Genomic DNA, 20644 nt, shown 5'->3' on the forward strand with positions numbered 1-20644 from the left:
GAAGTAACAATATCATGACAACTCTTACGACAAAACCCGTTTCCATCAACCCTGTGCTTCCACCTTGTGCTTGACATCGGTCACGACCGTTCGTGCCACCTTCTTCAGCAGCGTCCGCTCGTCGGCCTCGCGGTACCTTTCCCAGCTGTCGAGGCCAGCCGTGGCCTGGATGCTCAGCGTCTCGTACCCTTGCCTGATGACCTCGGCCACCTGGAGACTTGTGAGCGGCGACGATGACGACGACGACGACGACGACACACCTTTGATGCGACTCCCCTTGCCGCCCTTGGCGCCCTCGGCCAGCAACTGCTTGTAGTGGGCGTTGACGCTCAGGAGGGTGTCGATGCTGTTGGTCGCAGGGCGGCCGGCAGCGGCGGCGGTGGCGGCGGCGGCGGCGGTTGCATTTGCATTTGCACCACGAGGGCCACCCAGCTGGTACGTGTCCCGAAACTTTTCCAGGACCTCGCCCGTCTCGACCACTTTGTAAAAGAGGTCGTCGTACGAGGCCGGGGTGGGCAGAAATGCCTCGCCGGCCGACAAGCCCAGTGCCAGCAGATTGACGACGTGGTCGACGAGGGTGTCGAGCTGGGGCGTCGCCGAGGTCGCTCCAGCAGCAGAGCTGCCGGGCGCCGTCGTGGCCGAGGCGGGACCCCGCAGGTCGGCCGCGTAGGTCGTCAGGAAGCGCACGAGGCCCAGCAGCGCACGAAACAGCTGCGGCCAGTGCGCGTACGCCAGCCGCGTCCGTGTGCGCGAGAGGTGCGCTACCAGACGCAGCAGTATGCCGACGAGCAGCGTGTACAGTCCGACGTCCAAACGCCGGCGCAGGTTGTGCGTGATGCCGTCGACCATGGCGTCGAGGATGCTGGCGGCCAGCGGGCGGCCGGTCTTGACGAGCGGCAGATGGGGCGCGCGCTGGCGGCACAGGCGCACGGTCACGCGGGCGTTGTCGTCGTTGCTGCAGAGCCGCTTGCAGAGAGCCGGGTCCTCGACGAGCAGCCGGAAGACCATGAGGCTGAGGTGCGCATACAGCGTGGCGCGGGGCGAGCGGTGGGCGTGCTGGAGAAGATACGAAGTGAGGGAGACGAAGCTGGAGATGGGTGGCTCTGTCGAGTGAGGGTGTTGCGACGGTGCTTGTGGCGGTGCCGCGTCCTTTGCGTCCCTTTCATCTTTTGCCGCTTGAGGGACGGGCTGTGCGCCGAGAGTGACGAGATTGAAGCAGAACAGTTTGTTTGCGTGCGTAAAATCGTATGTCGCCAGCAGTACGGCGGCGTCGTCGCCCGGCAGCTCCGCGAACAGCTTCTTGGCCGTCTCGGCGTCGTACACGGGCTTGGCCGGCGTCTTGCTGCTGCCGCCCAAGCCAATCATGCCCAGAGTGCTGGACAGCGTCCAGCCCTCGGGCAGGTCATCCTGGATGTCAATGTACTGCGCCCGCAAGCCACGGCAGGCGTCGCCCACGCCCCACAGAATGGTATGGATGGCTTTCTCGTTCACAAAGTCGTTGAGTCGTAGCTGGTAGGGATTCTGGAACTCGAATTTGTTGTAATTGGCGAGCAGGCCGACAAGGATGAATGGAGAGACGGATGCAGTAGGTGAGTCCAGGATGACCTGTAACCGTGTTAGTACGTGAGGGGAAAAAAAGAAGAAAAAAGGCGGGATGAAGGGACCTGGAAGGCGCATACCTTTATTAATGACGGAAACAAGTCACGCTGGATAAAGTAGGTCAAAAGAGTCGTCTGGTAGGCGCCTGCGGTCACGGCCAGCGCAACGTCGACGGCATAGCGTCGGATCACAGGTGTGGGGCCATGCCGCAGGAGCTGGTCCAGTGCGGCCACAAAGTCGGACAGCACAGCGTCCACGCGGTCGAGTCCGGAAAGCAGGTCAATCACATCCGACGACGGGTTGCTGTACTTTTTGGCGAGGGCGGCCGACAGGAACGTCGCCAGCGTTGCCAGTGTATTTTCCGTGGCAGACGAGGAGAAGGACGATGTCGTGGTCGACGGCGGCGGCGACGTCGCGGCTCCGTTCTTGCTGCTTGACCGACTGCTCAAAGCCGAACTGCCACCGTTGATGCGGCCGGGCACGCGACCGGCCGAGCCGTTCCTCCGGTGGCCATTTGCTCCCACACCGTTGCTGTGGCTACTGCTTGTCGTGCCGCGGCCGGCGAGCAGTACGGCTACGGCGCGCGCAAACAGCTGCCGCGTCTGGGCTTCGAGGGCAAGGAGGGCATCGGCGGTCAGGGCATCGAGCCGTTCGCGGAGGGCGCCGCGGTCCGGCCGCAGAAGGAAAAACTCGGCCCAGAAGCCTTCGCCGGGGATGTGGTCCGGGTGGTCGAGCAGCTCGTCGTACAGCTGGACGATCTTGGGCTGGAAGGCATCCGGACGCGGCTGTTGCGTGAGCGGGGACTGCTCCATCGGGGGTGATCGTGCAGCTGAAGCGGAGGAGGAGGTGGAGGAGGAGGTCTTTGGTTGTGGATCGGGGAGTTCAAGTACGGTCAAGATGGCGATGTCGTGGTGCCCAGGGGTGTATGGATGGGTGACGAGGGACAAGTCGCGTGTTGTCTTCAAAGTCGTGAGTGCCGTGCTCGCCAATTTGTCTCGAGAATAGGGCCTGGTCCGTCATGCAGCCTGGTCGTCGTGTTTCGATTTGCTATTTCCCATGCAACGCTTCCCCTATCTGGAGATTCGAAAAGAGGGCCCGCGCCGCCAATACAGGAAGTCGAGATGCGTAGAGACAAGTATACAGGTGTTCTGTGGAGCAGGAAGAGAGAATGCGGTAGAGTGTTGCCTGCCGTCAATCGTCGACGGGCGTAGTTGGAAGCTGTTTGCAAACAGCGCAAAACAATTAGTACGGAGGAAATACGGGATGGAGAATACGCCAGTCGTGAGGCTGAGGCAACAGAAACGGTTGCACATTCCACGCCCCGTGGACTGGGTCACAGCTCGAGGATCCCTGTAGCATGTGCCCTGGATACCGCTGTCGACTTCCTAGGCTAGCGGACCCTGGTGTTCAAACTGCTCACCCCTATTTTGTCTTCCCCCTACGACGCACTAAAATGGACTTACGTGTCCACCCCAATGCCCCTTGGAGGTGCTCTTTCTGCACTGGTTTTAGCGGCGTGTAGGCTTGAAGAGCAAGTCGCCAAGTGTGGTTGTATTCAGAGCCGGAATTGGTAATTGGACAGTGAAAGTTATTGTTACTCAGAACGACTACGGAATACTGGATTTGCACCATCATCAATATTTAATAGTGTACACTACAATGGTTCAGAAATCGGATGCGATACGCCTAGATGCAATAGAATTTTATAGACAATATTGTAGACTAGGCCCGGACAAGCGGGACACTGTGAGTTAGGCACGCAGATAGAAGTCGACAAAATGCAGTAATCAATTCGGCTGCCGTACGAGACTACAGCACCTGGCACTATGGAGCGCCCCCAGGAGATACATGACGCTATCGGAAAGTCTGACGATAAAGGTAAGATGTAAGGATAAACCACAATAACGATGCAGTGTCGTAGACGTCGTTAAACAGGCGCATACTCGGCCCGGTCCCAAGAAGGAGACAATGAAAATGAGCAGACAAGAAGAGGAATGCGGCACAACAAAGAACATATAATCGACGTCGCGGTCGACGCCGTCGGAGAACAGATGCATTACACACCCCAACTGCCGCGCCGTTCCCGCACGCCCCAGGCCAGCGGACTGATGCTGTTGAGGTCGGGGTGCTGGCGGGCCCACTCGTAAATGTAAATCTTGAGCGCACGCCAGCGCGGGTAGCTGTCGTGGTTGTAGCTGCTATGACTGCCGTTGCTGCTGCTGTTGTTGCTGCTGCTGCTGCTGCCGTCGGGAGGGGGACTACCGTCGCTATCCGAAGACGTGGCAGACGCTGCCGCCAAGGCCGCCGCGCGGTCGTCGTCGTCGAGAGAGATGTGGCCCTTGGCCGAGGAGCCGCGAGCAAAGACGGGCCGTTGTCCCCCATCCCCACTGCCTTGACTGCCGTCACCGCCGTCGCTGCTGCTCCCGCTCAGATCGTCCTGCGACAGCTCGTCCACCGGGATGCGCGAGATCTTGGACAGCTCGTCGTCGTAGGACCACGCCATGGACGGGTACCCGAGCGACAGGTAGTTGTAGACCTGCGTCACAAACCTGTCGGTAAACTCGGCGGCGATGCTCTCCTCGAGCTCGGCGGCGGCCTTTTCCTGCCGTAGACGCTCGTCGAGGCCGACCAGCATGTGGAGTCCTCTCGGCTCGGCGTGCGTGGTCTTGCCGTGGAGGCCGTGGAGACCATGCAGCCCATGCAGACTGTGCAGGCCATGGAGGCCGGGACCCTGGTGACCATGCGACGACTGCGTGCCGTCGATGTGGGATGGCTCCTCATACATGGTGTCCAGGTCGCCGCTCACTGCGCTCTGGCTAAAGGCGCGGGCAAATGGGTCGCCGGGGCTGCTGGGCGGGAAGGGGGTTTCGAGGAGAGCAGGCCGCTCCAGGGGGACAACGGCTTGCGTCTTGTCGCTGGCGATGCAAAGACCGTTCCACAGACCATGCTGTCCAGCGGGCTTGGTGGAACTGCTTTGGCCACCGTTGGCGGCGTTCCCTTGTCCTCCTTGGCCCTGCCCCTCGTCCTGGTGCGACGACTTTTCCATGACGTCGTTGATGGACCACAAGAACTCAGGCTCCAGCTTGGTCTGCTTCGGCGACGCACACTTGGGGAACACCAGCTCCTTGCCCAGCATGGGCGGCGACTTCTTTCGCAGCCTGTGCACGTCGCGCTCCGATGCAAACAGGTCGCGGTTGCGGTAGCCAGCATAGGCGTTGCGTCCCCGGAAGCTGGTCTCGGTCGGAATCTGGGTGGCTGTGTCGGGTGTGACCCGGACCTCTGTGGTTGTGGCAGCTGGGACAGAGAGAGCGGACGGAGCAGACGGAGCAGACGGAGCAGATGTGTGAGCAACGCCCGTGGCCGCGTTTCCAGCGGATGCGGTCGATATATACGGCATAGATGTCTCACCAATTGGACGCGTCGTGGGCGTGGCGCTTTGCCGTAATAAATCCTCGTCGTCATCCTCGTCGACATCGCCCTCGGCTTCCCGCAGCTTGCGGGCGTAAGCCGGGATGCCCCGGAAGCCCTCGTTAATACCGGGCAGTTCCAGCGGCTCCTCAGGAATGTAGGGCATAAACGTCTCGCCAATGGGATGAATGGCGGAGTCTTGCGTCGCTTGGCGCGCCGTGGTCGTCCAGATGGGGTCGGTCGGGGGGCTTTCGATGCTCATCTGGTCCAAATCAAAGGTGGAAATGCGGTCGAGCTGTGTGGGCCGCGGAACCGACACGGCACGGGCATGCGCATTGTCAGGCGTGGCCGGCGCCGCAGCCTCGCTTCCTGGTGCGATGTACGGCGAACCTGACGTAAAAGAGGCCCCGCGCACCTTGGTCAGCTGCTCGTGGTGCTCCTGCATCTCGCGCAGCGCCCAGCCCACGTCTTCCGTGTACGAATCACGACGTGTGCGGCGAGTAGTGGTGCGCAAGTGGACGTGCGGGCCAGGTCCTGTCGCTTCGCGGCTGCGGCCCTGACCTTCGGAGCTGTCGTCGTCGTCGGAGCCTTCGCGGATCACGAAATGCTCGGCACCACCGGCACGGGCGCGGCTGTTGGGGAAGGCTGCCAGGGCGGCCTCTTCGAGCAGCCGCTTTTCGGCCTCGCGGGCCAGCATCTCAAAGACATGAGCAGCGGTCTCCTCGTCGCAGGACTCACGACGGGCCAGGGACTGGACCTTGCGGTGCTTCTTTCGGGCCTTGGGGGCATAGATGTGGTTGTGGTAGGGCGTAATGTCGGTCTTGTCGGTGGGCCGGGTGGCAGGGCCAATGTCACCGATGCGGCGGGAGCGGCGCGACGACTCGATGAGTTGCGGGGCAAAACGACGCGGCTTGGCTCGCGCCGGAAGACGGCTGGGGTCCAATGTCCACAATGTTGGCGGCGGTGCTTCGGACTGGGGAGATGGAGACGGTGTGAGCTCGGCGGTCGGAGCGGTAGGGACGGCCGGAGCAGCCTGCGAAACGTTCTTGCGGAAACGCTCAAAGGTGGTCTCGATGGGGACAGGGGCAAACCGGCGGCGGGCCGGCTGCCCCGTGCTGGTCGGTGTCCCACTCATGGAGGGGGAGTGTGTACGATTGAGACAGATCGGATAACTATGGTATTCCTAGGGTTGCAAGTAAAAAAGGGGAAACGGAAAGATGCTTGTTGAAGCCCACGTCGACAAAAGCGAGGAGAGAGACGACTGTATTGTCGAGACCAGGCGGCAGAAGGGGCGATTGCGTCGAGGCGAGTAGGTGAGGCAAAGGTGTGGACAATGCAGCCAGGAAACGAGCGTGGGGGTGACCGATTACCGATCTCGAATTTGATGGGGGAAAGGACAAGGGAGAGGACAAGACTTGGATCGTCGGTGGGGAATCAGAGCAGAGGCATGGTTTTTCAGATGAGCCTGTTGTTTGTGTCGCGCCTGTTACTTGTGCTGTTTCCGCTGTCTCTTGTTTTTGATCTTCTGTTCCTCTGTAATGCTGTGTGCTGTGTGCCGTGCGCCGTGCGCGCGTGCTTCCCCAGACTTGCGATGAGACAACAGTTGCTGCGTCGTCTTCGTACTGTGTTCGCCGATCAAGGACTCGAGTCGCAGTACTTCTGGCAAAGTCTCTCTGCGCGCCTGTTCTTCGAACACAGACTCTCTGTGCTCGGCCAGGGATGTCGTGGACGGTGATCAAAGGACCAGGGGAGGGGCGTGTCGTCGAGGAACCGGGAGATGGGGGACAGAGTGCCAAAGACGCTGTGGGACGGACTCGGTGCGGGAGGAGACGAAAGATAAAGAGGACGTCGTCGCAGACTCAAGACGGCCGACCTTGGAAAAGGGGTGCAAAGGCGTCCGAAGATGCAGTACACCTCGAGCAAACGGCTCCGCTACTCCATGCTACTCCATGATGTCGGATTGTTCTCGTGGGCAGTCGGGGACGTCTGGCTGGTGGAGGCCTGAGGTGAGGAAAAGCAGAGTGTGGAGCGGGTTCTCCCCGTTTGGTTCACGATCCCCTCAAATAGGCGGTCAGCTGGCGTGAGGAGCATGCAGAGCATGCAGAAAGAGGAAAAGGCAAAAGGACACGAAATTGGCTGCTTTCAAATGCAATGCGCTAGCCGCACGTCAGCAAAGTCCACGATAGTTTTCTTGGGAAGCGAAAATTTAGTAGGAAGGCGCGAACTGGACTACGGTCGCCCACCAACTCGTCTTCGTTCGCTCTTTCTTCCTTGGTGTCAGGGGATGCCGCCAAAAGCAACGCTTGCGGAAGTAGCGTCGCGAGGCACCTGCCAATGTGAAGAAGAAGAACAAAGCAAGACTGAGGCAGGAGCGCAAAGGGGGGCAAGAGCGAACGAGATAGGCGGGTGTTCTAGAGTTTCGCCTCCCACTATGAAAGCCACAGCGGGCGGCCCTCGTGTTCGCCGCCCGCCACGGGCACAGTGTCAGTTCAGTTGGGGCCTTCTCTTTCCTTCGCCGACACCGCCGGTGCCCCCACTGTAGGCTGGTATGGCATGCATCGTGACTCACCCAAGGAAAGTCAGTTGACCTTGCGTTGCACAGTCTGTAGATGCTTCACCATCTGCATCTGCACAGTGCAAACCAACAAATCTCACCATCTCATGTCACTCTTTCATCTGTCAACCTTAGTCTCTAGGCCAGGAACATACTAAGCCTTCTCCATATGAAGGAACAAAGCCCAATGCCGGCTCGTTGCAATCGCCGACAAGAAAAGGACGAGATGGAGAACCAGATGAGAGAAATACATGATAAGAGGCGTGCTGGCCTGCAGATGCAAGGCGCCTGGTGTCGCCCATGTTTACAGGGAGCCAGTTTGCATATTATTTATCTTGGTAAGAAACGATCATTAACGTCGATTCGCGACAGCAGCCAGCGACACTTCGCTGCAAGTTTTCCGTCTGGAATGTTGCCTGGCATCACGCCAGGTTCACCGAAATTATCACATCCCTAGCCAACAGCAAAGGATTACGCCTTGGGCACAACACCTACCCAAACCCAGCCAACGAGCCGACCTTGGTTCACCTACTTTGGGCACGTTGGCTGGTTGGTTCGATGCAATGGGCTGTCCTTTTAGTCAATGTGGAATGGCCTCATCATGACAAAATGAAAGAAAAAGAAAGTAAAACCATGGATCTCCAACACCAAAACAACCACTTTTGTCCATTCCTTTGATTACTCCCGCACGGGAAACGATGGAACCTCTGCCCCGGTAAACTACTCCTGTCGTTCCTTGTCAAGGTTCGCGGGGAAGAATCCGTTGCCAGATGGCATGCTAGTGCCTGGTCTGGGACTTTCCTAGCTTTGCTTTCCTCATTGACAACATCGACGAGCGGTGTACGATGTAGATGGATTCTGTGGATTTCAAGACCGTTCTATGCACTAACACTGCGCCTAGCCGCCTATGATCCTGCACCGTATGCAATACTAAGCAGGACAAATTGAAGAAGTAAGCACGACAGACGAAACATAAAGATCCGTGGCGGAACTGGAAAGAGCAGGTAACGCCATCGAAAGCTCATCGACCGTAACCATTCTTACAAGCTTCCTTCCTCAAGTAGAGCCGCACGTGGCAGTTGACTTGCACGGCCCCTGTTCCGAGCACCGACGAAGATGTGGAGTTCAGGAGCGGTGCAGAATCTTTTGTTCATGGGACACAAACATCCAGCTGTGAGAGGTCGGCGCCTCAGTCAGTCTACCATTCGTCTACGAATCCTGCATGCAAAGGACATGCACGCCCTGCTGTCTAACGATTGGCATTGTCGTTTTTTTTCTTGGTTTTGTCATAAAACCTTGTGCCTCTCTTTAACAAGGAACGAAATCAACCTCTTGCCGACTTCAGTTGTCGCATGCCGATCGGCAAGGAGGCGGTGAAGAAGTACAACGCATACAGTGGTGTGAAACACGACATCGTGAGGGAAGAATTGAAAAATAAGACGATACACACATGTTGTATGTTGCCATGCTGTACATGGTCACCTTTTTTAAATTAAAATATTGGGAAAGGTCATAATTTCGTCGAATTTATTTTGATATTGTTACATCTATTTATTCGTTTATTCATCTCTTCCGTTTATATTTTTAAAATAAATGTTATCGTTTTCTTAAAAAAATTGCCCGACTAACGCAAGGAAAACACAATAATTTATTCAGCAAGAGTGAACTGTCGCCTGCAAAGTAATTGGATTTGTTTTCTCTAGGATCTGTAAGCACAACTGCATTACACGATACTGTACAGTCTCCAATCTCACTGCAAGTTTATCCTCTATCGTTTTTCTTCTATCAACACGGTGCTGGATACCTACACTGCTTTTACCCACGATATCATCACACATGCAGTCTTATTTCGAGCCGAGAGACAAAGATGATATGATTTGGTTCCTCGGGATTCTTGATAAGGTATGCCGGAATCGTCCGTTCTAGCCTCTAGACCGGAAAGCCTATCGAGTTATCAAGATTATTGCCTGACGTTGCAATGGCAGGCCAGTCCCAAGATAAGAAGAAGGCTGCAGACAACACTGTTACGCCTGCTTATCTAGATCCATAGTCGATCGCCAAACCGAGTTCGCACAAGCCACAGCCTCCCATCTCTGTGCGTACCAATTCGCTATTTACCGCTTCCCACCATATCCCCGAGGCACCCTGTGCACTTACAAAGATAAAACTAGCAGCCTCGGCTCTATGTCAATAGCATATCCGTCTTGACATTCTGTGACCTGTTGCTAATCAAGTATTGATTGATATCTTACAAGGGAACGTGTGGTCGGCCTGGCCACTGTCAAATCGGAGTTTGTGTGACAGGAACGACCGCGTGGTTGATCGCCCCGAGCCTCAGCTAGCCTCCCGCTTCGCGTCCACCCGTGTCAGTCTCTCTTGCCCAAGAAAACACTGTCTGCTCAAGCAAGATATCGGCATTGTAAGTACATTGTACCTACCTTGGCTCTACGGTGCATTTATTTCAACATTTTGCGATGGTTGCGAAGATCACATGAGCGTCTTCAAATCGCACCGGCCGTAAAGGATTCCCCAATGTCGTTGAACACGCCAAATCTTACTTCTGTACAAGGAACAAGTCCTATGCGAACCCAGCAATCGTGAAAGAGAAGGACGACGAAGGCGGGGAACACATAAGATTGCCCGTTTTACCGTTGTGTATAGTTTTTTTTTCAGTATTCCAGGCTTTCGGTAAGTGAAGATTTTTTGGACCTTTTACCAGGATGTAGGTGATGGTGAAACAGACGGCGCAAAACCGACAAAATGGGCTGTCACTTCTAGAGGGTACCGGGGATCCTGAACATATTTGCCAAGCGCAGACAGAGGGCCGCTTTTCCCTCTGGAGCCCCCAAAAACCACAAAGATCGCGAAACAGAAAGCCGATTGTGGTGAGTGTCTGATCTTGGTTTTATTTGCTCGACCGGGTTGGCTGCAACGTCAGCACTCAGCAGCGCCGCACGACGACGAACAAGGGTTGCACCGGGACCAAAAAATGCAATATATCGATGACGCTATGCAATCCACGAACAAGGAACGCGTCCTGGCCTGGCTGCGCGAAGGACGTATGCTGATGTGCGTCGCAACACAGACAGAATCCTTTCACGGCGTAGTACTTTTGAGTATGGAGAACTAAATTACCAAGTATTTTCGGTTGATACGAGTCCAGTTGGATGTGAAGTCGTCTATGAGCGGTAATTACCTGGCTCCTGGGTTGGCACCTTCTCGTTTTGATTGGGTTCACGACGTCTCCTTCCTCGTCACGCAAAACAAGGCAAAGTAGGAAGGCCCAGGGCCCCCAACCTGCAGCAATACCTAACTGGGCTTCCTTGAATCTCGCCCCGTCGTTCCCTGGTTTCTACTTTTCAGCCGGGACGAACACTCCGCCACTCTGCCCTGGTAATTACTGCCAATATCCATTGGGGACTTTCTAGTTGGAGCACACTGCCCTTCATCTTAAACGCGACTGGTGTAATCGGTTTCTGAGTACTCTGTCAATACATTGTAAATGGAAGGAACACTCATGCTTTGAAGTGCCGGGCATCGCTCCTGCCTCCTGGTAGGTTACGTGGTAAATGGAAAGAGCAGGTCTAGGAACAGGTCGCATAAATTATCAAATGTGGACAGGGAAGGTGCGAAGATAACAGTTGGGAGTAAAAAAATACACAGGGAAGGCGCTGACGACGGAAGCAACGCCCACCTCTTTCCTCATCGAGCGCATGTAAAACGTTCATCTCCTTCCTTATCTTTTGTGCTGGTCGTCTTTGTCTCTCCTTTTGTCGTTTGTGGCCTCATCTTCAATTTGCTTCATATGCGAAATACTCCATAGATGCATTTACTCGTGGACGACACCCGGTTGCACTCCCCCACCGGTTCGGGATCTTTTGGCAGGAATTTCTGAGCCTAAACCCGTCGTTTTAGAATTTAGACTTGCCGCCGACCACTACAGATCGTCTCTGTAGCTTTCATTGACCTGCGACAGCCGACCACAAAAGCGAAAGAAAAGCAAGGCACCGGAAGTCTTGCTTGGACCTGCTACCGCTTTGCCTTTGTCGTGTCCAGGCCGTGTTTGACACCTGGGTTTCTTTGACCTTTCCGCCTTGAAACACTTTTTACCGCCTTCATAATATGCCTTTCCCATCGGACATCAACAAAGGACCGTTTTTTGTTTCTCAAATTGTGCCTGTGGCACATTTGCCACATTGCAGACAGTAACAGCAGCGAACAACGATAGGTTGTCGTGCGACTTACATCGCTGCCTCTGCTTTTCTCGAAAACACGCCCTGGCCATACTAGGCATGGCCTTTTACTCTCTTCTCGTCACATCCGTCGCATGTCTTCCCGACATTAATGGTACGTCAATCTGTTATATCCCGTCCGCGAATTTTTATTCTTCCCGTTCCCCTTGCCTCTCGTGCCCTGCACCCTGCCTAAGGTTCACGTCCGGGATATTGTACCTTGCTTCCCTCACCTTGCCTACTTTTTGCCGTCTTGTCTCCCTCTGGCAGACTCTCCAACACAGCCAAAAAGATTTAAGAAATAAACAGAAAAAACGAGGCGACAGGGATGAGGCCATGAGGAAAACACGGAACGTGGAGCACAGAGCTGCACACAGATTGGAATGTGTCATGGGCCTTCCTTGTTGGGCACACTGGTCCCCGTTTTCTCTCGTCTCGACTCGTTCTCGTTCTTAGTTGGGTCCTTTTGCTCTTGTGGTTTCTACGATTTTTATACATTTGAAGACTTTGAAGAAGACCCCAGAAGACTGTTTCCACGCCGATTTAGCTCAAGTGGCTCCTTGTTCGTTGCTGGACCACCGCTTCTCGTCATCGGTTCCATTTTGCATCTGCTTTTTCTTAATTCCAGTGTCACGGTCTCGCTCATTTCTTTTGCCTCTCTTGCATTCTCGCAATCCCCCCATTGTCTCTAATTGTTATGGCCGTTGTTCCTCTGTGCTCTGTGTCTCGTTTCGTTTTCGTTCCTCGCCCGCGGTTTCCAGACCTCTTCTGCACTCCTCGTCTTCTGTTTTGATTTGCATTCCTTGTCGAGCTGGCGGTGTTGTCAAACGTTAAACATCCCTCCATTTCTCTTTTGTCTTTTGCGCCTGGCTGGCTTTTGAGCTATGCTCCTCTCAACCCCCCTCCCGTCTGATTTTGCACGTCTTGTACCTCTTGCATCTCCATTTGTTTTTGCGCCTCATATGAACAGGATCGCTCTTCCACCGCGATTTGCACAACCCTCTTTGGCACCCTTCACGCCCATTTCACTCATCACCCCTCCCTGCAGCGATTCTGAGAGCTCGTCTTGACCGTACAGATGTTCTCTAGATCATATTAAGTCGATTCAATAGCCCGTGACGACTTTTAGGGACGGCATCGCAACAGATCCGATCTTATCGTCAGTACAAAAGGTGACCACGATGGCGACGGAAAGTAACGGACAGCGGCCTCCACACCAACTGCAACAACCAACTGTAGCACAAGCCATCGACATCATCGCCACGACAATCACAACCACAGACAAAGCACATAAGAACGACGACGACGCTGCCCAAGGGGACAGCGAAAACCACTGCCACATTACCGGCAAGATCTCCGAGATCGATACGACGACGACGACGACAACAACAACAACAACAACACCAGCAGCAACAACGCCGGCGCACGTACTACCGGTCGACGACCTGTCCGCATCACCACTGTCTCGCCTTGCATCCCCGTCCGATTCGGACTTCTCCTTCTCACAACCGTCGGCCGGCTTCCAGTCGCTGCTAGGCGCGGCTACGTCGAACCCTCTCACGCCCCTGTCGTCACTGGACGGCGGCGACTCGTGGAGTCGTCCGAGTCTGCCCAGCGTGGGCAGTTGTGCCGTGGCCGAAGACGACGCAGTGTGCATTGATGACGATAGCGGCAGCCAACAGGACTCAATGTTGAGCTTTGGGGACATGGCTAATTCTGCAGGGTAAGCAATGGAAGCGACCCATTTTGTCGGTTTCTCACATAGTTATCCGGGGAGTTGATTCAGTCCGACGTTGATTCGCTTGCCGTTGTCCCCCAGTTCATGCCACCGGTGCAAGACAGGAAACTGCAAAAAAACACATGTTGCAGTGGCCGCACTACGTTGAAAGACCAGTCACTTACCAAGCTTGTTATTTGTTATTGTTTGCAGGTCCGAAAAAGGCGAAGCGCCACAGCCAGATTCAGGCACAGTGTGTGCGGTTGTGTCCGCTAAAAACACGGCAAAAAAGGCCCAATCACCAGGGCCAATACGAGCCACCGGCGCTGCAACGGAAAAGGGGGCGCTCAGGGACACGAGGTCCAAAAAAAGCACCACATCGGACAATGGTACTAGCGACGAAAATACAACAATCGCGACTTCAAGTGACTCGACGAGTACGAGCACAGCGGATGTCCTTTACGGCATCGGCAATACCGACAGCGCCTCTGGGACGCCAAGTACGGCGCCCTCTCAGGCCCAGCACGCCCACCCACGCTGTGAGACACCGACTCTTGCACTGAATTCTGCAGCGCAACCTGCAGCGCAACCTGCACCACAGCTCGCACCACAGCTCGCACCACAGCCTGCATCATCACAACAACACTCCGGCCCTGCGACACAGTGTGCCACGCCGCATGCGCGTGCGAAAGGCGAAGAGAACGCCACCCAGAAAACCTACTCGAACACCCTGAACTCCATCAGCGCCGCAAAACCCCTTGCTGGCGCTCTCGCAACCACGTCGTCCACAGCAAAGTTCTTCCAGCCGAAGGCTGTCAAGCCGAAGAAGTCGTCGCCGCCCCCGCCGCCGCTGCCACAGCAGCCCGCTATTGTCCGCACGACCTCCTCACACGGCAATCTACCGCTTCGACAGCCCGTTCCTGACCCCAACGGCGGCTCCACTAGTATCGTTAGCAACATTGCACAACTCGAGGAAACGGCCGAGCAACTCTCCAGCACCGGCTCCATCGAGACAGCCATCCGCGAGGCCCACCAGGAACTGAAACGCAGCGACAGCCGACGCTCCTCGATTCTTGCGGCAAGCATCCGCCAGGCGTCTTCGCGAGGCACGTCGGTTGCGGATCCAACAGAGGCGCCGCCCCTGCGTCGACAGTTCTCGAGGCAAAGTTCCATTATTGAGCTGAACAGTGCCGCACGCGCCGGTGCCTTGTCCCCTTACGATTACATCATGTCGCCCAGCTCTTCTGTTGCCGGCGGTACCCGGCAGCGATCGAACAGCAAGGCCAGCAGCATAGGCAGCCCCCATGGCAGTCTGATGGCCAATATCCTCGGCATCTCCGACCAGTCCATCACAGGTGGCGATGACATCTTCCCCTTCCTCTCACGTCACGGAACTGGCAAGAGCTCCATTCACAGTACTCGCTCTGGCAAGCTATCTATGCCAGAGATTGCAGAACTGGAGCCGCCCTCCACTCTGACACAAGATGCTCTGGATGAGGCCGACCGTCTCATGGCTGCCGGCGAAGACCCCGAGGACGATGACACGATCCGCGCCAGTGCGCACCAACATATTGACGTTGAGCCACATGATGAAGTCGACGACGGTGCAGCGACAGGAGACGCTGAACTGACACCTAACCAGGAGTCGTGGGTGCCGCTGGCGGCACTGGGCTCGTCTGTTGGTACCGACTCTTCACTGCTCTCGTCTCGCTCACCTCCTCCCATCGCTCGACCCTCCGTGACCGACTTCGCGGGCTATGCTTCGCCACCGCAATATGTCCCGAATCCTGCGGCGTTCCGCGACTATACTTCTCCCGGCCATACGGACGTGCAGTTTCCAAGGGACGGTGCACCAAAGGAGGAGTATAACAGCGAGGCCGACGTTGATCAGAGTGCGGCGGCTGGTCGCGATTTGGTACCTGAAGAGCGGCCTGACGTAGATCATCAGAATGAACTGGAGCGTCCGGCATCAGCTGCGTCTGGTGGCACCTTTGATCAGGCGCAACTCGCCTTTGACGATTTTGACGGCGTTCACTGCGATCCGGAGACGGCAAATTTGAGGCGGTCCATAAGCGGCGCACCTTCGATCCTGGAACGTCCGCCTTCCGAAGAGCCGGCTCGCGAGACTCCGCCGGTAAATTTTAAACATCGCCTGCCCATGCCGCCTCGCCCGACGTCGTACCTCGACCCTCAAACCGGCCAGCAAATGCTCTTCTATCCTGCTCGTGTTCCGGCCATGTTACAGCTGCCTCAGAAGCTGTCTAGAAACCCCAAGGCGGCTGATCGCAACGCAAGGCGCTCTCAGGTCATGAGCATGATGATGACGCCGGGACACAGCCCCGAACTGAGAGAGCCGAAACAGGAGCGGGCGTCTCGTGTCTGGCTTCCTGATCCGATGGATGGCGACGCTGGTTCTCACTTTATGAGTGGATCCGATTCTCTCAGTCCCAACTTGACTTCCGACTCCGTCTCTCCCAACCCCCTGTCTCCAGCCTTGAGCGGCGGCCCTACAGACCAAACAAGGTCGCCCACAAGACAGTCGTTGCTGGGGGTCGACCCGACTGGTACGACCGATGCTGAGGTCAGTCCTGCGACTGGCACTCCCAGTGAAGTCGAGTCGGGCGATATGAACCACCTCCGTCGTCCGTCACGACTTATAGACGCCGACAAACGCAAGTCGCGCTTGTCGACGATGACCAAGTTGCCCGCGCAGCTTCGTGCCTCTGCCTTCTTTGACCATCCATCCACCACAGCCAACATTGAGGTGAAGAACGGCTCTGCCATGGATACTCTTGACAGCATCCTCGATGCCGCCGCTGCCGCGCCCGTCGGCGCCTTTACAGACCACCAATTTGCTGGCCATCTTGGTAAGGAGGTGTACGGTACCGAAAAGAGACGACCCAAGAAGAAGACAGGCGCTGCTGGCGCTGCTGGCGCCAATGCTGCCAGTGCTGTCAGTGCTGCCGCCAAACGCCCGGGGATCTCGCCCATTCAGCAAAAAGACCTTCCGACATCAAAGTCCCGCAGCTCTTTCATGTCCATAATGGGCCACATTCGGAAAGTCAGTGAGCCTGTCGGCGATGGACGGTCGGAGTTTGAGGTACCTCGCGTCCGCAAACGCCTTTCCAAGAACTTTGACGGAGCATTGCGATCACCTGGCTTGAGCGAGGGAACGGCAGCTGTCTTGGCCCCGGACGATGACGAGCGGGTCTCAGACGACGGGGGATATGACCGCGAGCACGACAGGGACGAGGGGGAGGAGGACGATGAGGACGACGATGAAGACGAGGATGATGACGAGGACGAGGACGAACTGGTTGGTGCCGCCTACCAGGGCGCGCCGACGACTTTGCTCGCTGAGCTGCAACTCCGTAAGCAACAGCAGAAGCTGCGCACGCGCCCTATTAACCAGGCCTTCCCCAACGGAATGCACTCGACGTTGCTGGAACTGGATGCTGTGGCCGAGATCGAGCGGCGAGCACGCAAGGGGAAGAAGGTCAACCTCGCCTGGGAGGATCCTTCCATGCAGCCGATCGACAAGGAAAGCGATGACGAGGACGTCCCGCTGGGCATGCTCTTCGCGGCCAAGGCAGCTGGGCACAATGACATTTCCGCTGTTGTTGCCGAGATGAACCGTCCTCTCGGCCTCATGGAGAGGAAGGAGCTGGAAGACAACGAGCCTCTCAGCCGACGCCGTGACCGCCTTCAAGGCCGCGACACTGCCGTCAGCATGTATCTGGGGCCCAACTTTGGCAGCAATGCCGTCAAACGCCAGAGCATGCTCAACCTGACGCCGACCCTCGCCGCCCTGAACCAGAACGCTGCTGCTCAAGCCGATAGCCAAGGTTCTGACGGTGACAAGGATCGCTCCGACGACGGTGTCGAAGAGGTGGAGGACGAGCCCCTGGCCGCCCGGCTGCAGCGGATCAAGGCGAAGGAAGAAAGCGAGCTGCCCCGCGCACGGCCGGTGAGCATGGCCTTCTCGGAAGAGCTCCTTAACCAGTTCGTGGACCCCGAAGAAGAAGCCAAGGAGCGCGAGCGGCTCGAGAAGGAGGAACAGGCCAAGTCACAGCAACCTGCTGCCGAAGAAGAGGAGACGCTGGGTCAGCGCCGGCGCCGGCTGCAAGCCGAGAAGGAAGCTCAGGAGCAGGGGATGGTTGGGGGTTCGGGCGGCGGCAGCGGCGGCCTGGCTGTCAACGGACAGGCCCTGCACGCACTGACCGGTTCCGACCGCCTCTCACGTCGCCTATCCATGGCCAATGTGCTCTCAGCACACCCTGCCGACGCGGCGCAGGGTGCGTACCACCCGCGCGAGGCCGAGCGCATCCGCCGCGAACAGGAAGCCGCTCGTGCGGCCTTTGAGAAGGACCAGAAGATGGCCGCCATGCGCGCCCAGATGCCCCGCACCATCTCCAACACCAGCCTGGGTGGCGGCGTGACCAAGTCGGGCGGCTTCCTGGGCGGCCGCCTCAACGACGGTGCCGGCGGCAATGGCGGCATGCTCAACCGCACGACCATGCGGCAACACCATGACGGACCCGGCGTCGGCCATTGGGCCAATCCTGGCAGCATGGGCGGGCCCATGGGCAACGCCAGCGCACTCAACTTGACGTCGTCGGCTACGACGGGCAACATGGGCATGGCGAATGCCAGTTATGGTTCTGGCCTCAACACCATGGGCATGGGTGGCACAGGCATGGGTGGCATGGGTGGCATGGGTGGCATGGGCATGACCAACCGCAACACGAGCTTTGGTGGCTACGGTGGGATGCCGCAGCAGGGTATGATGGCCAACAGCGGTATGGCCTATGGCGGCGTCTACGGTGCCGCCCAGCCTGCGTACAACCCGTACGGCGCGATGCCGGTGCCGATGCAGATGCAGATGCCCACTATGGGCATGCCCATGGGAATGCCGATGCAAATGCCGATGCAGTCGCCGCCGCAAGTGGACCGTGTCGAGCGCTGGCGCCAGGGCGTCTTGCCTTGATCCCAGGATCTGTTCTCTCTGAAGTACCTTTTCATTTCGTCGTCACATTTACTAGTCCCGGCCTGGTCTTTTATTTGTCATATGCTGGAGGGTATGTGGTTTTGGTCTAGCACGTTTTTGTATGATGGGCATTTGAGAATCTTTTTTTGTAGCATTGCGTTGGGCGTTGGCCAGTACGATCTTAGGAAGCGAAATATAGAAAAGGTCACAAGTAATAGTACGTTTCACGCTTGTTTTTATATAACGAGCAAAAGAGCAAAACAAGAAATGTGAATTCCTATCCGAACTCCAGTTACATTTTTATCTATGGCGCAAAATGTTAATGACAACCGGATGCTGCGAACTTGCGGCAAAGAGCAAATGTGGTCGCCAGACGATGAAGCGTAAAAGCATAACAAAAGAAAACCAATGCAGCATGACAGAAGCACGACATATAAAGACAACATAGATAGGATGGCATCCAAAACAAGAAACCCTTTTGTCACTACTCCACGTTCGTGACGTGTCTTCACCTCCGCTTCGAGAAAGCAGCACCCGACTTCTTCTGCAGCTTGGGAGGCGGTGCAGCAGCGGCATCGTCCTCGTCCTCGTCCTCGTCATCGTCGTCTTCGTCATCAACGTCGTCAAAGTCGACCTCGCCCTCCTCGGCAGCGTCGTCGTCCATCTCTTCGAGGTCATCGTCATCCTCCGCGTCGTCATTCTCGTCGCCCTCGCTGTCCTCATCGTCGTCATCGTCGTCGAGCGCCTCCTCATCCGACTCCGCAATAAACGACTCACTGGCAGCGCCAGCGCCGTTGACCAGGATCTGGCCCGCCTCGTCCTCCTCCTCCACATCGTCCTCCTCGCGGTACGTGGCCACAAACTCCTCGTCGTCGTCCACGTCCCGTGCCCCGCGGCCCAGGCCGGCGCCGTTGCGTCTCCGGCCACCAGCACCTCGCGCGCGGCCCAGGCCGTTCACACCGTCCAGCGCCTTGCTACTGCCAGACCGGCCGCCGACTGTGGCCACACCGCTGTGGCCGCCGCCGCCGCCGGCTACCGCATGGGCGCCCGCCCGCTGCACCCGCCGCAGCTGCATCTGCGCCTCCAGCATGTCCAGCTTGCCCTTGAGCAGCAACAGGCTGTTGAGGCCCCGCGCGCGCTCCTCCAGCACGCGGTGCAGCTCCTGCAGCGCACGCGTCACGCCCGCCTGGTTCGCCAGCAGCGCGCCGCCGTGCGTGATGAGGGTCCACTGCACCCAGCCGACGAGTGTGTGCGCACGGCCGGGCCGGCGGTGGATGCGGGCGGCCAGCTTCTGCAGCAGGGCGCCGGCCAGCGAGGGGTCGAGGCGCTGGATGGTGTTGCGGATCCAGACGGCGTCGGTGGTGGTGTTGAAGCAGACTTCGAGGTTGGCGTCGTCGCCGGAGCGCAGCGCGGCATTGAGGAGGTGGCCGAGCGAGGCCAGCGTGGGGGCGGCCGCCACGGCGGTGTTGGTTTTGGCGCGGCCGTTCGCGTTTGCGTCGGCGGGCTCCTCGGCCGGGTTGAGCTGGCTCAGGGCGGCGGCGACATCGACGGTCTCGTGCTCGCGGACGAGGTCGCCAAACGTGGGCTCGTGGTCCTCGTCGTCGTCGTCGTCGTCGTTGTTCTCGTCGTCGTCCTCGTTGTTCGTCGTACCTTTGTGGCCGTTGGTCTGCGGCTCGTCAGCGGCGGCGTCCACCGGCGCATCGTCGTCCATCAGCTCGTCCTCGTCCCCGTCCACGTCGGCGGCCTCGTCGTCGGATTCGTCGCTGGAGATATCAATCGACTCGCCGGCGGCCAGCTTCGCCTTTTGCTGGTGCTTCGGGACAGAGACGACCGCTGTTCTGGGCTCGTTGATGCGTGTCTTGGCCATGGGTTTCGCGTTCCGCGTCGTCTGCGGTTGGGCAATGCGCACCGGCGGTGCTTTCCGCTTAGTCGACGACATTGTGAATATGAATGTGAATGTGATTGTGAATGTAGTATGGCCGCTGTGAAGATGATGTGTAGAAGAAGGGAGGTGATGAAAGAAAACACAGCAAGGACGAATTAAAATGCAAAATGCAAATGGGCCATTAGTTGCAAAGCCGTGTCGTCCTATGCGTAACGCCCCGAGAAGGAAAGTGAAGCCAATTGAAGGATCGAGAGTAGGGGTC

At 57.3% G+C, this 20644-nt stretch overlaps 4 protein-coding genes across 4 annotated transcripts; 1 reads left to right on the forward strand and 3 right to left on the reverse strand.

Annotated features, from left to right (window-relative positions):
* Positions 1-45: 45 nt before the first annotated feature.
* On the reverse strand, positions 46-2411 carry SPBR_00255 (uncharacterized protein; the record flags this gene model as incomplete). Its single annotated transcript, XM_040758574.1, has 2 exons — positions 46-1605; positions 1680-2411. The coding sequence occupies 2 exons, from the start codon at positions 2409-2411 to the stop codon at positions 46-48; spliced, it is 2292 nt and encodes a 763-aa protein (XP_040617971.1).
* A 1244-nt stretch (positions 2412-3655) lies between these two features.
* On the reverse strand, positions 3656-6142 carry SPBR_00226 (uncharacterized protein; the record flags this gene model as incomplete). Its single annotated transcript, XM_040758545.1, has 1 exon — positions 3656-6142. One exon carries the CDS (start codon positions 6140-6142, stop codon positions 3656-3658), a length of 2487 nt encoding a protein of 828 aa, XP_040617972.1.
* A 6832-nt stretch (positions 6143-12974) lies between these two features.
* On the forward strand, positions 12975-18497 carry SPBR_00024 (uncharacterized protein; the record flags this gene model as incomplete). Its single annotated transcript, XM_040758345.1, has 2 exons — positions 12975-13516; positions 13724-18497. 2 exons carry the CDS (start codon positions 12975-12977, stop codon positions 18495-18497), a joined length of 5316 nt encoding a protein of 1771 aa, XP_040617973.1.
* Positions 18498-19005: 508 nt separating this feature from the next.
* On the reverse strand, positions 19006-20436 carry SPBR_00596 (small nucleolar ribonucleoprotein complex component; the record flags this gene model as incomplete). The annotated part of the gene is made up of 1 exon (XM_040758915.1): positions 19006-20436. One exon carries the CDS (start codon positions 20434-20436, stop codon positions 19006-19008), a length of 1431 nt encoding a protein of 476 aa, XP_040617974.1.
* Between the last annotated feature and the right edge of the window lie 208 nt (positions 20437-20644).

Source organism: Sporothrix brasiliensis, assembly GCF_000820605.1.
Source record: "Sporothrix brasiliensis 5110 chromosome Unknown Cont19, whole genome shotgun sequence".
Classification (NCBI taxonomy): domain Eukaryota; kingdom Fungi; phylum Ascomycota; class Sordariomycetes; order Ophiostomatales; family Ophiostomataceae; genus Sporothrix; species Sporothrix brasiliensis.